Source organism: Piliocolobus tephrosceles, chromosome 8, assembly GCF_002776525.5.
Source record: "Piliocolobus tephrosceles isolate RC106 chromosome 8, ASM277652v3, whole genome shotgun sequence".
Lineage (NCBI taxonomy): Eukaryota > Metazoa > Chordata > Mammalia > Primates > Cercopithecidae > Piliocolobus > Piliocolobus tephrosceles.
The window spans coordinates 4,749,667-4,770,186 of NC_045441.1; the positions used below are offsets into that span (position 1 = coordinate 4,749,667).

The 20,520-nt window shown below is 54.6% G+C and overlaps 1 protein-coding gene across 1 annotated transcript; it reads right to left on the reverse strand.

The window, feature by feature from the left end:
- Nucleotides 1-4,692: 4,692 nt before the first annotated feature.
- On the reverse strand, nt 4,693-8,985 carry FOXL3 (forkhead box L3). Its single transcript, XM_023188540.2, has 4 exons — nt 8,879-8,985; nt 8,328-8,496; nt 7,457-8,086; nt 4,693-4,882 (listed from the first exon to the last, which is right to left on the reverse strand). The coding sequence occupies exons 1-3, from the start codon at nt 8,983-8,985 to the stop codon at nt 7,652-7,654; spliced, it is 711 nt and encodes a 236-aa protein (XP_023044308.2). The 3' UTR covers nt 4,693-4,882; nt 7,457-7,651.
- Nucleotides 8,986-20,520: the final 11,535 nt, after the last annotated feature.

Consider the following 20,520-nt stretch of genomic DNA (forward strand, 5'->3'; position numbering starts at 1 on the left):
ATGAATTGCACAAGTGGGCAGATTTTTCTCGCTGTGTGGAACCAAACTGATTCAAGTAACTGTCTTAAGAGAGGGCTGGTCCAAACCCTCTCTTCTTCCTACCCAAACTCGGGAACAAAGAACGCGGCGTTTCTTGCTACCTGACCTCACTTTGCAGGAGCTGAGTTTAGTTGGAGGATCCAGAGGTGGTGTCCCTGGGTGAGAATTAGCAGTTGTGGGTGAGTTTCTGGACACAGGCTTGCTGGGGTGTGTGGAAGGACCTGTTAGCCGGTCCCAAAGGATGGGATGGGTTTCCTTGGCGAGCAGCGTGGATGTTGGAAGCCATCAGTGCAGACACCTCAAGGTCCTCTCGGCCCTGGCTCGGGGCAGGTGCCTGGGAGGGTGCTGTGGGCAGGCATCAGGTGTGGTTGCCGGCTGTGGTGCCTCCATTGGCTGGCGAAGGCTCCATACTCCTCTGTTGCCTCACTCCACACAGAGTGCAGGGGAAGCTGAAGGTGTCTCACTCGACACTGGGTCCACAGGGGTACCACTGCAAACCCATGCAGAGCAGGTGTAGTGTGTGGTGTGCGCTGAAGTCACTCCGACGCAGAGGGGAAGTTGAACCAAGTTCAGGGGCTGTCATTCAATTTCCTTTTCTTTGAAAAAAAAATGCCATCGCCATGTGACCTCTCTTTGTTGATTATAAATCTAATACCGCGAGTTTCAGTTGAGTGAATTCACATCTTATTTGGAATCTGGGTCTACAGTTGCCTAAAGCTGGTGGGAATGTAATTGTACACAAGCATGTGAGGCCTGTTAATTTGCAATCCACGATGCACCGCCTGGCTTGACAAGCCCCGCGCTGGGTTCTGAGGAGCCATTCTCCGGAACGGCGGCGCGCAAGGACCCGGCACATTTGCATAAGAGGCACTTGGTATTTTTCGCAGGATGAAAACATGTAATTTTGCAAATGTTTATAGATTGTTAATTTGGCTGAATAGCAAAATCAAATTACAGGTAATAGGTTGTGTGTACTTCCGCTTTCCTGGGTTTCTCTCCTAATGACGGCAAGCGCAGCACACCAGGCCCCTCTTGGTGGAAATGGGAGGGGTGTCCCCCCAGAAGCAGGGCTGCCTCGCAGCAGTGAGTCCTGGCCAGTCACATTCCAGAGCTGGGGGAGGTCAGGCTGTGTGTGGAGTGGCGGCCCCACCCCGATTCGGGACCCCTGGGATCCGGAATGTTCCCACCGTCTCTGACACTTGCTCAGGAGTTGGACAGAATCACAGCTAAGGGAGGGAGGAGGCCTCAAGCCTGTGCCCGTTAACTTCCAGGTTAGAGGATGTCATTCTGCCCTCAGCCGGGCATCCTGGGCTCCTGGGATCAGGCGAGTCCGGCCTCTACCCCAGCAGGCTCTGAGAGGCCCCTCTGAGCCTCAGTTTCCTGCTCTGGACCATGGAGCGGTGGAGTCTGCCCCGTGCTCCGCTTACAGGGCTGCTGGGGCTGGCGGGAGGGCGGGACCCCTGTGGGAGCGCAGAGCCATGAGAACCGAGCTTCTTTACCTATCAACTTGGACTGAGGTTCCCTCTGCACCTGCTGGAGTGGGGACCGCACCTCTGAGGAGATGAGAGTGGGGCCCCTAGCATCCCGCCCAGGGCCCCACCGCCCACAGCCCCGAGCCTTACACTGCAGCAGAGGGCACCTCCGTTCTCTCTTGGACTGTCATTACATCGTTCCCTTTCAGTGGCGGCACGCCCCGGAGGCTTGGGTGTGTGGAGACCCTGGGCCCTTGGACCTGCACCTGGGCTTGGAAGACCTGTCTCCCCTCCTCCAAATGCCATCGGCCATTCTCAGGGCCCCGACACTGACCCTGTGGGTCCCTCCAGACAATTTGCTGACCCCTGAGCTCAGACCCCTCCACACACTGGCCAGGCACGTGACCCTCTCCAGGCCTCACCGGTGCCCTGGGGGGTGAGTGTTACTGTCTCCATGGGGTCCTGGCGGGTGAGTGTTCTCAGAACCGAGCCCAGCACATGGAGAGCCCTGGGCAAACACCAGCCCCTGTTCCTACCAGGATTCGGATGCCCTCCTGGGCTGACCTGGGGACACTGGGCCTGGGTTTGCTGGGATGTGGCAGAGTCCTTGTGAACAATGTAACTTCCCCATCCGTCTCCTCCCCTCAGAGAAGCTTCCTCCTCGGACCCCGTGAATCTATTCATCATCTGTGTGCAGGGCACCTACTGTGTGCAGGAGAGGATGTGACCCACGTGTAGGAATTCTCAAGATTGAATGTGCTCCCTCCACTCCCTCCCAGCACCTCCTTCCCCCACCCCGCAGCCCCGCGTCCCATCATCCATGCGTCCACTCCCTCCCAGCACCTCTCTGTCCACCCTGCAGCCCCGCGTCCCATCATCCAGGCTGGGGCAGGCGTTCTCGGTGGACGCTGACTGTGGGACCTCAGCCTGACCAAAGACTCTTAAAACCTTGCCCCCCTTAGTCCCATCTTTAGCAGAGTTTTGTCAATAAAACCCTCAGTCTAGTCCCAGGATGGCCTGAGGCACTGGACACGTGCGGCTGTTTCAGGTGCAGTGGCCTGAGTGGAAAGCACAGTCTCCTGTCTGAGGAAGCCGCTGGTGTTCCCAGACTCCTGGGAGCTGGGGGCCAGCTGTGCTGGGGGAGGACGGGGAGGGCTGGGGGGCAGGAGGGACCAGGCAGGGCCAGGAGGGGCTTGGGGAGCCAGGAGAGTTGGGGGAGTTCAAGGGTCAGGGGGGAAGCCTGGAAGGGCTGGGGGTAGGACCAGGGGGTGCCAGGAGGGACCAAAGGGAGCCAGAGGGGTCAGGAGGACCACGCAGGCCTGAGGGCATAGGAGGGGCTGGGCAGGACCTGGGAGAGGGATGTGGGAGTGCAAGGTGGGGCCTGGTGGGGCCAAGGGGAGCCTGGGGGCTGTAGGGGTGGTCAGGCAGTGCCAGGAGGGGGCAAAGTCGGACCTTGAGTCCCCAGGCCGCTGGCAGCCTCAGGCAGGCCCTGTGCTTGTTTTGAGTTTCATATTTTGGTGAGAAGCAGCCTGTTTGGGTTCCTCCTCTGGAAAGCGTACACGGAGAGACTCTGAGGCCCTCAGCATGGAGATGAACTTGGCCTGGCCCTGGGGCAGGGCTGGGAACCGGAAGGTTAGAACCGAGGAATTTCAGGACCCCAGCCCTGTCACAGCCTGGGGTGGTGGAGGTGGTGGGAGTGGTGGCACCCTTGCTCCCCAAACCCGGTCAGAACCACAGAGGAAGCCAAGACAGAGGAGGGGGTCACCCGACCCCTGCGTGGAGGCCGGTGGAGGCCGGTGGAGGCCGCTCGGAAGAATCCAGGCGGGAAACACCCAGCTGTGTCCTCGTGCCAGTCCCAGCTCACTGAGGGCCGTGTCCTCTGGCCCCCACTGGCCCCTCACTGCCCTGGTGTCATCCTGAGGAAGTCCTTGTCCCGGCCTGCCAGTCGGATGGGAGGTGGCCATGAGGAAGCTGACAGCGCCTGGGGCAGACCACAGGGTCCCAGGGAAAGAGGCAGGGAGTCCGGGGGCTGCTTCCTGGTAGGGAGGTGCCCAGAGAGCCCCCTTGGCCTGGGGACTGCGGGGAGCCAGGTTCCACGGGGACGCCCAGCTCAGGCCTTTATACCCCAGGGAGCTGGTCCCTTCCCTCTCTGGGTCCCAGGGCCAGGCAGATGCACAGGGGTGTGAGATGGGAGCAGAGCCCGTGGGTCCAGCTAACAGCCTCTCACCTAAGTCCTGGGTGGTGCTGTGCACAGCCCATGCCACGGGCGAGAAGCCTCGGACTCCAGTGGTCAGAGGACCCTGCTGTGGACACACAGAGGCACGACTCCCAACCCAGTGCTCCTCTGTCCCAGGGAAGCCAGCGCCACTGCAGACCTTCAGGGCAGCTGTCCTGGCTGGGCGACACTGAGGAGGGGGCTCACGGAGACCCCCCCCTCTGTATACCATCCTCACCTTCTATGAGCACAGGATGGAACTGGCCAGGAAGAAACGCTTGGGGACAGGAGCAAGAGTAGTGTGTGGGGCATGCCAAGGCCACATCAACCAAGGCCAAGCACCCAGACCACGGGAGGTGATTGTCCTTCTGGGCTGTGCAGGTGTTCCATATATCAGAAAGAACAGGGACAAATGGAGGTGGATGCAGGAGCTGCATTTCAATGACTAAAGAGATGGTAAGTCTGGCCTGGACGTGGGGGCTGGGTGGGCGTGGCTGGGGTCTTCACGTGTGTGGCTCCCTGGCTGCACCTCCCTCCAGTCACACTGGCCTCTGGTCCCCAGCACAGGGCTTGGCACAGGCTGCCCCCCTACCTAGGATGCACTTTGCTCCTAGCTTGTTGTTCCAGCTCACCGTCACCATCACGGCCTCGGCTCCTGAGAGCCTGGCCTGGCCATGCACTTTGCAGCACTCATCCTCTGCTCAGAGCCTTGTGGGCTCCCTTCCTGACCCATCCCGGTGCAGGGCTCTGCATGCACGCGGAGCTGTCTGTCTACTTCACCCGTGTGCTGTGGGGCTGCAGTCTGGGCCTCTTGGGTTCATGGTTGCGCCCCAACTCCCAGCTCAGGGCTCGCGAATGTTCGCTAGTGAATAAACAAACAGCCCCCACCCTGCGCAATCAAGGACGGAAGGAATTTGAAGAAAAGGCTTTTCTCTTCTTCCCCAGGAGGCAGACCAGGGGCCAGTGGACAGCAGATTCCAAGAGTCCTACTTCAGCTGGGTGCAAAGGGCAGGTGTCAGCCAAGGAGGCCTCTCTGAAGGGGTGCTGCTACGCTACGCCCAACCAGTCAGCAGTGCGGGGGAGGGTCTCTTCTGTGGTCAGTTTGCACTCAGGGACCTGGTGGTTGCTCTCAAATCTGCCACGCTCCTGCTTCCATCTGTGGGAGGGAGGGATAAACGTGGGATTCCTGGGATTCTCCATCCTCCAGGAACCACCATGGGCCATCCCCTCACTCCTGTGACATTTGGTGAAGGAGCCTCTGCCCAGCTTCTGCGAGAAGGGATGCCCTAAAGTCTCGGGAAAAGGAGGTCAGGGCCCAGGTGCCACCCAGCCTGGGAACTTTGGTCCCAAGCACAGTCATTTGCACATAGTCATTTGCAAGCCGCTGAACGTCCGCCCGGCAGCACCTCCCAACTTTGTTAATGGAAGCCTGGTGATCCGTAACCTGCATGTGGCAGACATCTGCTCGGGGGTAATGCGGTGGTAATGTACATATCGATGATCAATCAGCGGATTTGCAAGAAAGGCATAAAGTATTTAATTATAATTGTGTGGGGCAAGTCTGCGTGGTGGCGACATTTGAGTAGGTCACAGCCAGCCCTCACCCTGTTATGTTGCTGCTATTAAATGCCATTCACTCTAAGGGCTGGGAACCTTTCTGAAGTTGCAGGGTATCACACACTGGCAAATTGAAAATGTCCCTTTGCTTTTAAAAATATGATTGATATCCTTGGCAAAACAAATGCTACACCTCATTGTACACAGATTTCCCCCAGTGCCGCCCTTGCCTCTCCCGGGCATCGAGTCTGCATTTGGCCACAAATTTGTTCTCAGAGAGGATGAGCTATAAAGACCTTGACTTATTATGAGGCCCCCCAGGAGCGTCCTGTTTAGGAAAAGAGGTTTTGTTGTTGTTTCAAGTCAGGCTTTGCTTACCAGAACAAAGTGCAGGAACTCAAAAGATAAAATGTAAATTTTATTTCCTCTGTTGGCAGCAGAAAAATATATCTTCAGATACTTTCTTTGCCATATACTTATGTATGGGAGCATCTGCCTCTTATGACCGTCTAAATTACTTCTTGTACGATTTAAATCTATGTTTGTAGCACAACCAGCAAAGGGATATAAATAACAAGAGTGCAGACAGACACAGGGCACACACCACAATACACATGCACACACACACGTGTACACACCATGCCAATAGCCTGTACAAGCCAGCATGGAGAGGGCGAGGAGCCAAACTGGAGCTGCATGCCTGCGATGTAGGGTCCCATCTGTGAAACGAGCATGAGAGCCGCAGCATTCATCATCTCCTGGGATCCTACACCAGGTGGGCGGCGGGAGCACTGGGAATGCTGGCTGCTCTCCCAGCAGAGAGTTCTGGAAACCAGAAGCTGACATTTGCAAAGGAGAGGTGTCCACATTGGAAGCCGCATTTCCACCTCCAGGAACAGGCATCTGAGGCTGAGCTCTGGCTCCTTCTCCCTGGGCGAAGGGTGCCCTTGTAGGCAGAGGCTGCAGTTGTCTGAGCCGGGAGGCTGGGGAGTGGGCGTATCTCCACGGGGTCAGGCGTTCACAGCGTCTGTCAGCAACGGCCTTCCTCTTCTCAAAACAATTAACCAAACACATCAAGTCTATTTACAGGGCAGGTGAGTGGGGGAATGCTTGGATTTTTCCGAAAAGAGATGAAGCCAGGGCCAAGCATCTTTTGCATGTTCTGGTCTGTCTCTGCAGCCCGCCTACCTTCACGGCCGCCCAGTCCCTGTTTTTAAGGGTCCGATAAAGCAAGACTATGTAATTCCCAAACGAGCCAGCCAGCCTTGTTGGGTGCGTTTTTTGCCATTCACAAAATTAGCCCATCATTGTCACCGAGCGAATCGGATTAGGTGTAATCCATACTAATGTTCCAATGAAGTCACTGAAAGCAATTAACTCTGCAAAAATGGGCTGGTGAAAAATGATAAGGCTGGTCAAATAGTTTCACTGGGCATAACTGTGTGTTTTTAGAATGCCCATCTCTACACAGTAATTAAATCATTTACATTTCAAGTGGAGTGCACCCACCTCGGATGCTTGTGACCGTGCCCTGTGAGGTGTTGCAGGAATTTTATCCACAGCCTGCTCTCTTGGGCACCTGATGTTTTGGGAAGCCAGTTGACGGAAGGTGCCTGAATCAGGGCTTACTCCCTGCTCAGAAGAATCAAGAAATTTGAACTTTGCCCCAGTATCATCCCAAATTTGGGCCCCTCCTTCCCACCTTGCCTTTCTCCCTTCTGGTGTAAAAAGCACAACTGATTTCTTAAACTGTCACCAGAATACTCGGCTGACACAACAAGATACGTTTGTCACTTCCGATCACATCACCCCTAGCACGGACACCATCATAAGCCTCGGGGTGACTAATTCATGGGGCCAATTGCCATCTCTCTTCACGGTTTGTGCCTTACCACTATTATTTTAACCACGGGGAGAAACTCAACCAGCCCACTGACCGCACAATGGGCACTTGTGGCTTTTGGGATGTGGCTGTCCAGAAAGCTCACCCTCAAGTGACCAAGGAATGAAATGTTTCCCGACTCTAGGGAACATGAGCCTGTGTTTACTCCTCAGAGCAAGAGCACTAGGCCAGTGCAGAGCAAACCCTCAGGTAAAACTGGAACCCAGTGGGGTTTTCCCTGCAAGAGAACTGTTTTCCGAACAGGTAGAGTCACAGCCTCACAGTCTGTACCTTTAAGGAGCTCCACCTCTGCCTGTCCCCCCAATCCAGGCCTGGTGTGGCACCTGACCTTCCCTCTGCAGGAGAAATTGTAGGATTTGCCGAACTCTGGCTTCCTCACTCAAGGTGAGGCTGGAACCGTCTTTCCAGGGAGGGTCTGGGGAAGACCCCAGACTGAACTGCAGGGGCCTCCAGGGTGGCCCCACATCACATGGTCCAAAAGTGGAGACCCACGTTCTCCAGCCGCGCGTATCTGCCCTCCTGTGCGAGGCAGGGCGGCTTGAGTCCGGGGAAGGGGTCTGGGGAGGACAGGATGTAGTCGATGCTGAACTTGAGGTCCCGAGGCTGCTCCTTCCCTGGAGGGGCGGGGCTGGCGGGGGTGGCATGGGGGTCCCGTCCCGGGGCGCCCTCGCCAGCGCTGTCCGGGGCCAGGGACCCTTGCCCAGCGGCCGGCTCAGGCGGACCCGCGGGCCCCTGGGCGCCTCCCGCACGCGGACCCCTCAGCCCCTCGCGCTTGGGGCCGCGCCGCCGTCGCCGCCGCCTGTAGTTGCCGTTCTCGAAGAGGTCCAGCAGCGACTCGCAGCCGCCCGCGAAAGTCCAATAGTTGCCTTTGCCCTTCTCGTGGCCCTCGGACCGCGGCACCTGCGCGCGCGGAGGAAGGGGCTGGGAGCGGCTCGGCTGGGCTGTGCGCCCGCCCGCCTTGTCCCCTCGGGGCGCCCTGGACCGGGGCGAGGGTGGCGCACTGCGCAGGTGGAGGCGGCCCCGTGGGCTGAGGACCGACCTCTCCGCAGCCACAGCGGTGCCCTCCCTTCCCCGCCACCGAGGCCCTGGCGCAGGTGTCGCCACGCGGGGACAGCTGGGGCCCGTCGGGGGCGGCGCTCACCTTGACGAAGCAGCTGTTGAGGGACAGGTTGTGGCGGATGGAGTTCTGCCAGGCGCGCTGGTTGGCGCGGTAATAGGGGAACTTGCGCATGATGAAGTCGTAGATGCCGGACAGGGTCACCCTCCCCGCGGGGCTCTGTTGAATGGCCATGGCGATCAAGGCGATGTAGCTGCGGAGCCCGGGGGTCAGGCGGGGTCTCCGCGGGGCAGCCCCCCCGACGCCCCCTCCTTCTCCCCGTCCCGCAGGGCGCCGTGGGGCGCAGAGGCGGAGGAGTGAGGCGGTGTTGGGGAAAGTGCCCCCCGCAGCTCGCGGCCCCCGGCGCCACCCAGACCCCAGAAGCTCTTCCCCGGGCTGGAAAGGCCCCTCCCCGGGAGGCCAAGAACGTTCCCCGGCTCTCCCCAAAGTAGGGACAAATGCCTCCTTTCTCTGAGCTCCGTCGGAGAGAAGAAAACCCCCTCGCCCTTCCTTCGTCCCAGGCAGGTCCCGGCTACCTGGGACCCCTGCAGGGAGGTCCCTGTTCCCCAAACCCCCGCCGCCACCCCTGCAGTCACCTGTACGCGGGCCGCGTGAGCCTCTTGTCGTCGTCGGAGCTGCCGGCGGGGTAGTCGTCGGCGTCGTAATTGAAGCAGTTGTAGGGATACTGCGAGCTGTCAAACATCCTGGCGCGCCCGGCGCTTGCTGGGGGCGCCGAACTACAGCTGCCGCCTCCTCCGCGCCGTCCGCCGGCTTCGCGCAGAGCCGTCTCCCGGCGGCCCAGCAGCTACAGCACTGCGGGCTTCTCTCCGCCGGAGCCGGAACCTGGGCTTCTGGGGTCCCCCGCCTGCCCCCACCCCGTCCTCTCGCATCCAATCCCGGCGCGGGGGAGGCCCCAGCCACCCGTAAAGCGGCCCAGGGGAGCGGAGCTGGGCGTCTCGGTGACCCTCTGACCGCTGCGGGGGAGGGAGGAGGAGGCGGCGCGCTGGGTGGTCCGACGGGCGGGGCGGCCCCCGCTCCCTTCCCGGGGCGCTCAGGGCAGGGCTCGCTCCGTTTCCGTCCCTGGAGGCAGCCTGGGGTGTCCTCGCAGCCTCCCTGCACTGGCGGAAGTCTCCTCGGAGCGCCCTGGTCCCGTGCGCCCCGGTACCGTGCGCCCCGGTCCCGTGCGCCCCGATCCCGTGCGCCCCGGTCTCGTACGCCCCGGTCTTGTGCGCCCTGGGGGCGCCTGAGGCTCGGTGGTGCTTTCCGGGTGCCCGGATCCCCCGGCGGACACTTGGGTCTCAGCAGAGAGCACAGCCCGGAGTCAGCGTCGGAGACCAGGACTGTGGCCCCCTCCGCCACCTGCACTGTCCGCTGCTTTCCACCCCAGAGCGGCCGGGGGTCCAGGCCAAATCCGTGGTGCCCGGCGGCCGTCTCCTGGCCTTGGTCAGTGGGTCAGCTGAGCCAGAAACGCAGGTCCCAGCGCTTTCTGCAGCGCCCGGTGCTCTCAGTGCCTGGAAGTGAGTCCCCGCCTGGGCCCCGAGAGAGGGGCACTTCCCATCGCAGAGTGGCCGCTTCACGGGTCCCCTCTGGGCCGAAGCTCCGTTTTAGGCGCACGCAGAGGAAAGAGAAGAGAAGCCATCCGGATTAGGAAATTCTGCAGAAAAGTAGAGAGGTGGGATCTTACGGGAGTAGGGGGCTTTGTTTCAAGGTAGACATGAGACTGAATAGTATTTCCAGGAATCACCTGCAGAATTCTGACCGAGAGCCGTGTCTGTGAGTCGGTCTGAGGCCAGAAAGCCCTGGATAGACACAATCTTCTTCCAGGAAATGTCGCCTTCACAGCAGCACCTTCAGCTCTGAAACGACCCAGACGCAGGGCATGGGGGCTCATACTTGAAACCCCAGCTCTGTGGGAGCCCGATGTGGGAGGATCACTTGAAGCCAGGAGTTAGGAACCAGCCTCAGCCACAGAGTGAGACCCTGTCTCTATAAAAAACGAATGAATGAACTTGTTAAAATATGAGGTGACTTACGCTGCTTGCACCCAGTTGACCCCAGGGGTGCCTGGAGCTGTCGCTGCCCTTGGTAAAGCCACATCTGCAGGTGGACTCAGCACCCCTGGGATCCCCCTGGGAGGAGAAACCTGGCACCTGGGGGTGGGCACGTGCAACTCCCCTTTCTGGGGTGGGCACTGTGGCTGCCTGGCCTCGTTCGGGATCTGAGTCACACTCAGGCCCGAACACACTCAGTGACTCTGTATTGTCCCCTTAATCGGATGTCAAAACTAACTACGCAGGAACGAGGAAAGGTAAAATGGTACAACCCCTCTCCAAAACAGTTTGAGTTTCTTTAAAACCTGACCATGTAGCCACCATGATCCAGAAGTTACACTGGTGACCATCTATTCCCAGAGTGCAACCCCGGTTATGGTCACACAAAACCCTGCTAATTAACGTTTATAGCAGCTTTCTGCCTAATAGCCCCGAACTGGAAGCAAGCCAGATGTCTGTCAACAGGTAAACAGTTAAATAAACCATGGTACATCCACGCTGTGGGGTACGGCTCTGCAACAAAAAGGAACAAACCACGAATGTATGCCCTGGTCTCGGTGAATCTCAACTGTGTGAAAAGCAGCTTGTAGAGGCTGCAGACAACATGATTCCCCTTACATGAGAGTCAGCGCTTGAGGTCACACTGTGCGAAGAACAGGTGGGATCACAGGGTCATGCAGCCACCTCTGGAAAACACAGCCCACCACAGAGAGGGCCGGACCCAGAGAGCGAGGGAGACAGAGAACAGGAAGAACCAAGACTCTTCCATTAAGTGAGCCTGTGCACCCAAACTGCGAGACGCCCATGGAAATCTAAAGAAAGGCGGCCACCCAAGTCCACAATTGGAAAAGGAATCCACTCGTGATCAGATAAGCTTTGTGGAGCAGTTGGATGAAAACCTGATGCCTTAAAATAAAGATGCTGATTCCCTGTCAGATAATGACTTGTGAATACTGTCTCCCATTTTCCCATTCCATGGATTTTCTTCACGGCGTCCTTTTGTGCCCAAAAGTTCTTAATTTTAATGAAGTCCAGTTTGCCGATTTCTCTTTGTTGCCTGTACTTTCGCTGTCATACACATTCATGGATTTGTCAAATCTAACGTCATGAAGATCTTCACCAATTGTTTTTCTAAGAGTTAAATGATTCACCTCAAAAAAGGGTGAAATTTTGATATGTGCTACAACACGGATGGACTTGAAAACATCACGCTTAGTGGAATAAGCCTGACACAAAAGGATAAATGCTGTGTGGTTCCACTAGTTTGAGGTCCCCGGAGTAGTCAAATTCACAGAGACAGAAAGTGGACCGCCAGTTATGGGGGCCTGGAGGAGAAGGGAAGGAGGCTTTGTTCTTTAACATGCACAGAGCTTATGTTGGGGATGATGAAAACGTTTGGGGTAGGGTGGGAGCAGCAGCCCATGCCTGTAATCCCCACACTTTGGGAGGCCAAGGTGGGCCGATCATTTGAGGTCAGGAGTTCGAGATCAGCCTGGCCAACATAGTGAAACCCCATCTCTACTAAAAATACAAAAATTAGCTGGGCACGGTGGTATGTGCCTGTAATCACAGCTACATGGGAGGCTGAGGTAGGAGAATCATTTGAACCTGGGAGGTGGAGGTTGCAGTGAGTCAAGATTGAGCCACTGCACTCCAGCCTGGGAGACGGAGTGATACCCTGTCTCAAAAGTAAATAAATAAACAAAAATTGACTCAAAATGCATCATAGATCTAAATGTAAAACATAAAACTATAAAGCTTGTAGAAGAAAACATAGAAAAATATCTTTTTTTTTTTTTTTTTTTTTTTGAGACAGAGTCTTGTCCTGTTGTCCAGGCTGGAGTGCAGTGGCGCAATCTCAGCTCATTGTAAGCTCCGCCTCCCAGGTTCCAGCTGTTCTCCTGCCTCAGCCTCCCAAGTAGCTGGGACTACAGGCCCCCACCACCATGCCTTGTTAATTTTTTTTAATTTTTAGTAGAGACGAGTAGAGACGGGGTTTCACCGTGTTAGCCAGGATGGTCTCGATCTCCCGACCTCATGATCCACCTGCCTCAGCCTCCCAAAGTGCTGGGATTACAGGCGTGAGCCACTGCACCCGGCAAGATGAATATCTTTATCACCTTTGATTAGGCAAAGATTTCTTTAATCTGGCACCAAAAACATGATCTATAAACAAAAAAATGCATTACTTGCACATTAAATTGAGAACTTCTACTCTTAAAAGACAGGAGAATTACAAGACAAGCTGCAAACTAGGAGAAAATATTTGAAAGCAAACAGCCCAGTTTTTAAGATGGCACCTCACCAAAGAACATACAGCACATGAAAATTTGCCCCACGTTGTCATCCATCAGGGAAATGTACATTAAAACCACAACAAGACACTTCCACACACCTGTTAGTGCAGCTAAGAGGAAAAAGAGAACAAAACTGGGATGGTTCATTTTATGTGTCAACTTGACCGGGCCTCTGCACTAAAATATTTAGTCAAACATTATTCCGGATGTTTCTGTGAAGGTGTCTTTTGGATGAGATTGACATTGAAATCAGTGGACTTTAAGTAATGCAGACAGCGCTCCAGGACTGAGTGGACTCATCCAATCAGTCAAAGACCTCAGTAGAACAAAGACTGAGCTCCCCAAGCCACAAGGATTCTGCAGCAGATGCCTTCACATTCCTTCTGGAGTCTCCAGTCTGTGGACCTACGCCATCCGATTTTGCCAGGCTTCCACAGGCACATGAATCAACTCCTTAAATTGTCTCTCCTCTCCCAGTGCCTGCTACACAGACATGCACACACACGTGCACACATGCGTGCACACACGCATGCACACACACCCCTGTTGATTCTATGTTTCTGGAGAACCCTGACTAATACAACCACCAACGAAAACCATCTCCAAATACCAAGTGGTGGAGAGCAGACACAGCAACTGGAACTCTCACTTGTTCCTGATGGGCATCCAAAGTGGCTCAGCCATTTGGGACTCTAGTCTGGCAGTTTCCTGCAGTTACATATATATATTTATTCCATGCCCCAGCCATCCCTGTCCTAGGTGTTTGACAAGTCAAATGCTAACTGGTATAGAAAAACCTGTTTATCAGTGTATGAGGGTTTATAGTGGCTTTAATTGTTGTCCCTAAAAACTGGAAACAACTCAAATATTCTGGCGAGCAAATGAGCTGTGTTATCGTCATATGCTGGAATACTACGCAGCCATGAAAAAGGAAAACCACTGAGGTGTGCAAGGCTGAACCCCAGTGCATTATGCTGAATGAAAGCAATGTGGTCAAAGGTTCTTACTGAATAATTCCACTTACACAACATGGTGCAAGACAAAACCATGGGGACTGAAAACGTATCAGCAGTTGCCAGGGGCTGGGGGTGGGAGGAGACAGGTTCTGGGCAATGGACTTGTTCTTGTCTTGGCTGTAGTGTTGACTGCATGGCGAAATGCACTTGTCAAACTTGCCCAACGGTACACTAAGAAGCATGGATTTCACAGTATCCAGGTTATATCTTATTTTAAAAACCACTTTGATGATCTTAGAGATGAAAAATAGCCACTAAGCAAAGTAGACCAGATGCCATTGAAGATATAACTAGGAAATTGGAATGGCCGGGTGCAGTGGCTCATACCTGTAATCCCAGCATTTTGGGTGGCCGAGGTGGGAGGATCATGAGGTCAGGAGATTGAGACCATCCTGGCTACACAGTAAAACCCTGTCTCTACTAAAAATACAAACAATTAGCCAGGCGTGGTGGCGGGCGTCTGTAGTCCCAGCTACTCTGGAGGCTGAGGCAGCACAAAGGCATGAAGGAGCTTGCAGTGAGCTGAGATCGGGCCACTGCACTCCAGCCTGGGCAACAGCATGAGACTCCGTCTCAAAAAAAAAAAAAAAAAAAAAAGGAAATTGGAATATCAAATTGAAGAACACAGCAGCACCAAGACCCAGAGACACAAAAACAGCTGACAGAGCAGTGGAGAGACAAGAAGGGCAGGTGGAGAGGCTGTGGAGAAGGTGTGGCAGGGAAGCACTGGAATGATGACCAGAGATTTTTCAAAGTATGAAGGAAATATGAAGGAAAGCAGAGGTTCTTTGATCTGAAGGGGGCCTGCGCACTGAGCAGGAGAAAGAGGATCCATCCACCCACACATCCAGGCATCAGAAGGAAGCTGATGCAGGGCAGGTGAGCCCCAAACTGGGGCCTAGCCCGCAAGGGTTCTTGGCTTCACCAGGAAGGAATTCAAGGGCCAGTTGGTGGTAGAGGGAAGAAAACAGCTTTTTTTTTTGTTTTGTTTTGTTTTTTTTTTGAGACGGAGTCTCGCCCTGTCGCCGGGACTGGAGTGCAGTGGCCGGATCTCAGCTCACTGCAAGCTCCGCCTCCCGGGTTTACGCCATTCTCCTGCCTCAGCTTCCCCAGTAGCTGGGACTACAGGCGCCCGCCACCTCGCCCGGCTAGATTTTTGTATTTTTTAGTAGAGACGGGGTTTCCCCGTGTTAGCCAGGATGGTCTCGATCTCCTGATCTGGTGATCCGCCCTTCTCGGCCTCCCAAAGTGCTGAGATTACAGGCTTGAGCCACCACGCCCGGCCGAAAACAGCTTTATCAAAGCGGCAGGGTTACGACTCCATGACTGCCCCAGAAGAGCAGGGCTAGCGGCAGGCAGAGAGCAGCGGCTCGGGCAGTTCTGCAGCCGTGTTTATACCCACTTAGATTAAGGTGCAGTGCATGTAGAGACTTCCAGAGAAGGGATGGTAGCTTTTGGGTGGCCGAGTCATTGCCTTGGAAAGCGGCGGTAACACCTGTCGTTGCCACAGCAATGTAAACCCACGGGGCTCTGGTGGGCGTGGCTTATGGGAACCTGCCTTGTCCTGGTTGTGTTCTATCTAGTCCTCTGTTTGGTCCAGTGTATGAGCCTCACCTCCGGAATCAAGTCCTGTCTCCTATCTCAAAGCTGCGGAAGAGAAATCCTGAAGCCATCAGATAAACCACAGGCAGATTTCCAAAGGCATCAAACTTTAATAAAAGGAGTGTGTTTAGTGAATCAAACAGCATCATGTACTCTTACAATCCAGAAAGGAGCTGGACCTTGGTGGTTTAATTAAATCTCCTTACGTGAGAGCAATGCTGGGGGACGTTCCTACGTAAGATGTAAAAGTGTGTTTCTCTGTTTTTGTGAGTAAGGAGAACTTGCAGTGAAGGCAGGGTGTTGAGTTCACGCTTTACAGCCCATGTCTGGGCAAACCTTTAGAATTAAGGAAAAACACAGCCACCTTGAACATCGCCAACGCCCTCTAGGACCAGAACCATGAACACCCGGCAGGGACAGAGACTATGGCTGCTGCAGGCCTCTGGGCTCCAGCCCAAGAGAGGTGCCATGGCCTGGGGACAGCGCTGGTCGCAGGAAGAAGAAGGCCGTCTGTGTCATCACCCGAAACAGGAGCCCTCACCTCTGAAAGGGAACTCCAAAACCCAAGATGGTGACCGCTGCCCAGGGACGGGTTGCCAGGGCCCCTGGGCCACCCTGCAAGAGCCACTGAACCCGCCTAGGCCTTTATGTGACGCTTTCTGCTTTGTGTGATGCTTTTCTCTGTTGTCACCAGCTGACTCAGCAGATCCAGGGAGCTGAACAAAGAACCGACGTCTTTGGCATCTTACATGACGTCCCGAGAATGTTCGCCTGCTTTTACCTTGTGTGGCCGCCGTCCGCCATCAGGAGAAGCCCGTTCACTGTGCACCGCTGAACCAGAAACGCGTGAGCTGAAGGCCAGCGTTGTCCACCCTGAGATCTCTCCCTTCGTCTGTCTGCTCACATGGGGCCCTGGCGGAGGGGAGGGGATTTGAAGCAGGAAATGAGTGAACCTTAAAAACAGATGCTGGAAAAAAAGCAACATAAGTTGTCTACTTATTTTGTTGAATAGAAAATAAAGTTTGGTTGGTTAGAAAACCTTTTGCTGTCGCTATGAATTTGGGTTTCATAGTGTTCTGAAACATTTGCTTTCTTTACTTCTAAAATAACCTCTTGATTTATTTGGGGCCTGGCAGTGACAGGAAGGGCTTCTCTAACGTTTAGCCCAAAATTGCCTAAAACACCAATAATAATAAGAACGAGAGCGATGACAATGACAACACGCCAGCGGCCGACGTACACATACTAAGTGCCGGCCAAGCGCCAGGACCTCCACGTCGCCTGGCCCGTGACCATCCGTGAACCATCCAGTGTCTCCAGGGAAGTGGCTGGCCCCTCCGTCCGCTGTCTCACCACCTGTGGCTGTGAGGTGGGTCCCGCCTGAGCACCCTGGTCCCAACTCCAGCAAGGGCCACACCCAGCCAGCAAATCCCAGCCCTCAGAACACGGCGGGAGGGGCCTCCCCCACACACACGTGCAAGGGAAACAGAGAGCAGGCCATCAGCCAGTGGGGAGCTGCAGCATGTTTTGGGGACGTTCACGAAGACCAGCAGTGAATCTCACGAATCCGGCGGCTCTCAGACACATCCAGCGAAATGCGTGCGTTCTAGACAACACGTGTAATAAGACACCATTAATCAACCCCGAAAATAGAACAGTGACTTAGGCTGTTTCTGACTCATATCTAGGTGGCAAAAATATAAAATTGTAATCTTGATAAACAGCAAATCTATGCTTGCATTTGGCCTAGAGGGGGATAAAGGAGGATGGAACTGGTGGGGAACATGGGGGACTTTAGGGTTATTTCTGTGATATCTGGTTATGTCTTTTTTTTTTTTTTGAGACAGAGTTTCGCCCTTGTCGCCTGGGCTGGAGTGCAGCGGCGCAATCTTGGCTCACTGCAGCCTCTGCCTCCTGAGTTCAAGCGATTCTCCCACCTCAGCCTCCAGAGTAGCTGGGACTACAGGTACCCATCACCACGCCCGGCTCAGTGTTGTATTTTTATAGAGATGGGGTTTCACCATTTGGCCAGGCTGGTCTTGAAGTCCTGACCTCAAGTGATCCGCCTGCCTTGGCCTCCCAAAGTGCTGGGATTACAGGCATGAGCCACCACACCTCGCCAGGTTATACGTTACTTGTAGTTTTTAATTAAAAGCAGTTCTTGTTGCAGAAAGTTTATAAAATAGAGGGAGGTATAAAACATCTCCTAGAACTCCGTCATTCCAAGCTGGCCGCAGCTCACACTGTGAAGTTTATGTTTCTAATTCTGGAGTGTCAGTGCTGTTTGTAAACTGTCATCATAGAATATGGTTCAAAAGCTTGATTTCTGATGTCTACGAACTGTTGAATGTGTCAGAATTCATTTATCGAACATCTTTAAATGTATCTGGGGAGCATGTAATGTCAGGAACCTCATAATATGAATAATCGCCTGCCAATATCTAACTATAGATTTATTAGTGCTGAATTTTCTTCGACATCAGACACAATTTTTATTTATTTATTTATTTATTTATTTATTTATTTATTTACTTATTTATTTTGAGACAGAGTCTCGCTCTGTCGGCCAGGCTGGAGTGCAGTGGCCGGATCTCAGCTCACTGCAAGCTCCGCCTCCTGGGTTCACGCCATTCTCCTGCCTCAGCCTACCGAGTAGCTGGGACTACAGGCACCGCCACCACGCCTGGCTAATTTTTTGTATTTTTAGTAGAGACAGGGTTTCACCATGTTAGCCAGGATGGTCTCCATCTCCTGACCTCATGATCTGCCCACCTTGGCCTATCAAAGTGCTGGGATTACAGGCGTGAGCCACCGTGCCCGGCCATCAGACACAATTTTTAAAAAGACTATTAGGAAAACCCTTAGGAGAAGTGTCTGCTTTGCTGGGTGCTTGCTCTTCCTTCAGTATTTTTTAGTCATTTTCTGAACTAGGCAGCTACTAGAGAGGCGTAAATTCTCAAAAATAAAATCAGTTCATATTCTGAAGTCACATAATTCAAAGTGAGGAACTATTTTCTAGGAATTAATTTTTTATTTTATTTTTTGAGAATAGAAGCCTGGGACATGTATGGTGGCAAATGGCTGTAGTCCCAACTTTTGGGAGGCTGAGGCAGGAGGATGGGGTGAGCCTAGGAGGTCGAGGCTGCAGTGAGCCGTGATCACAACCCTGCACTCCAGCCTGGGCGACAGAGCAGGACCCTATCTCTCAAAACAAACAAACAAACAAACAAACAAACAAACAAACAAACAGCAGCAACAACAACAAAAAAACAATAGAATCCTTCGAGGTTTGCCCATCTGAGCGCCCACCAGCCTCTGACCCCGTGAGCTGCCCTTCCCACCTGACAGCCACCTGGACCTTGGGTCGGCCTGGTCTTCTCCCGTCGGTGCTGCTGGAACTCCTCAGAGGAGGAAGGAGCCTGGCTCTTCTGCTTCTGCCTCACGCGGGCCTGATGCGTGGAGAGGCTCAGGGAGAAACAGAAATGAGACGCACGTCACTTTTGCAGCCCGGCCTAGCTGGCATGGGAACACGTTTGCGTCCCTGCATTGATCGTGCTCCCAGCAGCCAGCACAGACGAGGAAATCAGCATCCCGAGGTTCTCCTTGGCACGCAGTCGCTGCTGCCTTAACGTCAGAGACACAACGCAGCGTTTACAATGTCTCAGGCTTCAAAAATGCTCTACAGAACCCTGCATTTTGGTGTCAAGAGCCGCTAAAGAATGAGCACAGCCTGGCCGGACGTAGTGGCTCAGGCCTGTAATCCCAGCACTTTGGGAGGCCGAGGGAGCGGATCACGAGGTCAGGAGATCGAGACCATCCTGGCTAACACAGTGAAACCCCGTCTCTACTAAAAATACAAAAAATTAGCCGAGCGTGGTGGCGGGCGCCTGTAGTCCCAGCTACTCGGGAGGCTGAGGCAGGAGAATGGCATGAACCTGGGAGGAGGAGCTTGCAGTGAGCCGAGATTGTGCCATACTCCAGCCTGGGCGATGAGCAAGACTCCATCTCAAAAAAAAAAAAAAAGAAAAAGAAAAAGAAAGAACACAGCCTGCGACATCAACTCTGCCCTCGAAATGGGGCTGGTAAACCCCCTTCACCTGCCACCAGCATTTCACATGAGGTCCTTCTGCTGAGAATGGCTTTCCCGCTGGCCCAGTAAGTGCCCTCACCTCTCGCTGGCCTGGGAGAGTCACCCTCGCTCCTCGGTCAGTCACTTCCGCCAGGAGGTTAGGGTCCTCCCTCTGGAAATGCCAGGCTGGTGCCCGAAAGGGAGGTCAACCCTACCCAGACCCCGAGGACTGAGGCGGGAAGGGGGTGGCCCCATGTAAGAGTCAGGGGTCTGTTAACAGAAAGAGGGAACAGAGTCTGGGCGCCCCAAAACAACCATGTCGGCCACAATGAAATAAACTGGGGGAGTTTCTCTCCTGCTAAAGAAAGAACCATGAGTACACATTTATAAAAATTGCCAGCGTTAGACTCGTTTCTTTTAAGAATTTTTAGGGGAGGGGCCTTATCCTCTCCCAGGGAAAGAGACTCTTGTAGATGGTGAGTGGCATCATTGCTTTCCAGGCCCGTGACTCCGGGCGCTCCTCCTGGGCCGCACATGTGGGCAGAGCAAAGTGAGCGGCACAGTGTGACCTGGCCCAGCTTAGGGTCACGTCTGAGCCCCCCTCAGCGGACCCCAGATCGTAAAAGCTGCACTTCACAAAATAAACACAATAAATCCCGGCCACAGCCCCAGGGGTGGGGAAGAAAATGAAATAAGGCCGAAGTCCAGGAGGAATTTCCCCTGACTGCTTCATCACCCGGACGTATTTGGAGACCTGCCTGGAGACCCCACTAAGCATGCTTTGGCCCACAGAAAGGCAAGGAGAGTCCCTGCCCCTTTCTGTCCCCACGCTGGGACCGGGCTGCAGAACCAGGATGTGTGCTGGCCTGTTCCCTGGTTCTGAAGGAGCCAGCACCCTAGAGGGAACCCGGGGCCTTGCCCGCCTTCCCTTCCAGGGCTCCTCTCCGGGGCCAGCTGCGTGCAGAGCAAAGGGGCGTCGCAGAGACCACACAATGCAGAGCGCTCACAAGGTGGTCCACGAGGACCCCCACACCATCGTGCTCCCGAGCCTCAGAGCAAAGGGGCCTCGCAGAGACCACACAATGCAGAGCACTCACAAGCTGGTCCACGAGGACCCCCACACCATCGTGCTCCCAAGCCTCAGAGCAAAGGGGCCTCGCAGAGACCACACAACGCCGACTGCTTGCGAGGTGGCCCACGGCG

What these genes read in the sequence shown, in the direction of transcription:
- FOXL3 (XM_023188540.2), bottom strand. Translation starts at nt 8,985, where the DNA reads ATGTTTGACAGCTCGCAGTATCCCTACAACTGCTTCAATTACGACGCC. An exon ending in CTCACGCGGCCCGCGTACAG is followed by an intron (nt 8,497 to 8,878) that starts GTGACTGCAGGG and finishes CGGGCTCCGCAG; the next exon opens with CTACATCGCCTTGATCGCCA. An exon ending in TCAACAGCTGCTTCGTCAAG is followed by an intron (nt 8,087 to 8,327) that starts GTGAGCGCCGCC and finishes CCGCGCGCGCAG; the next exon opens with GTGCCGCGGTCCGAGGGCCA.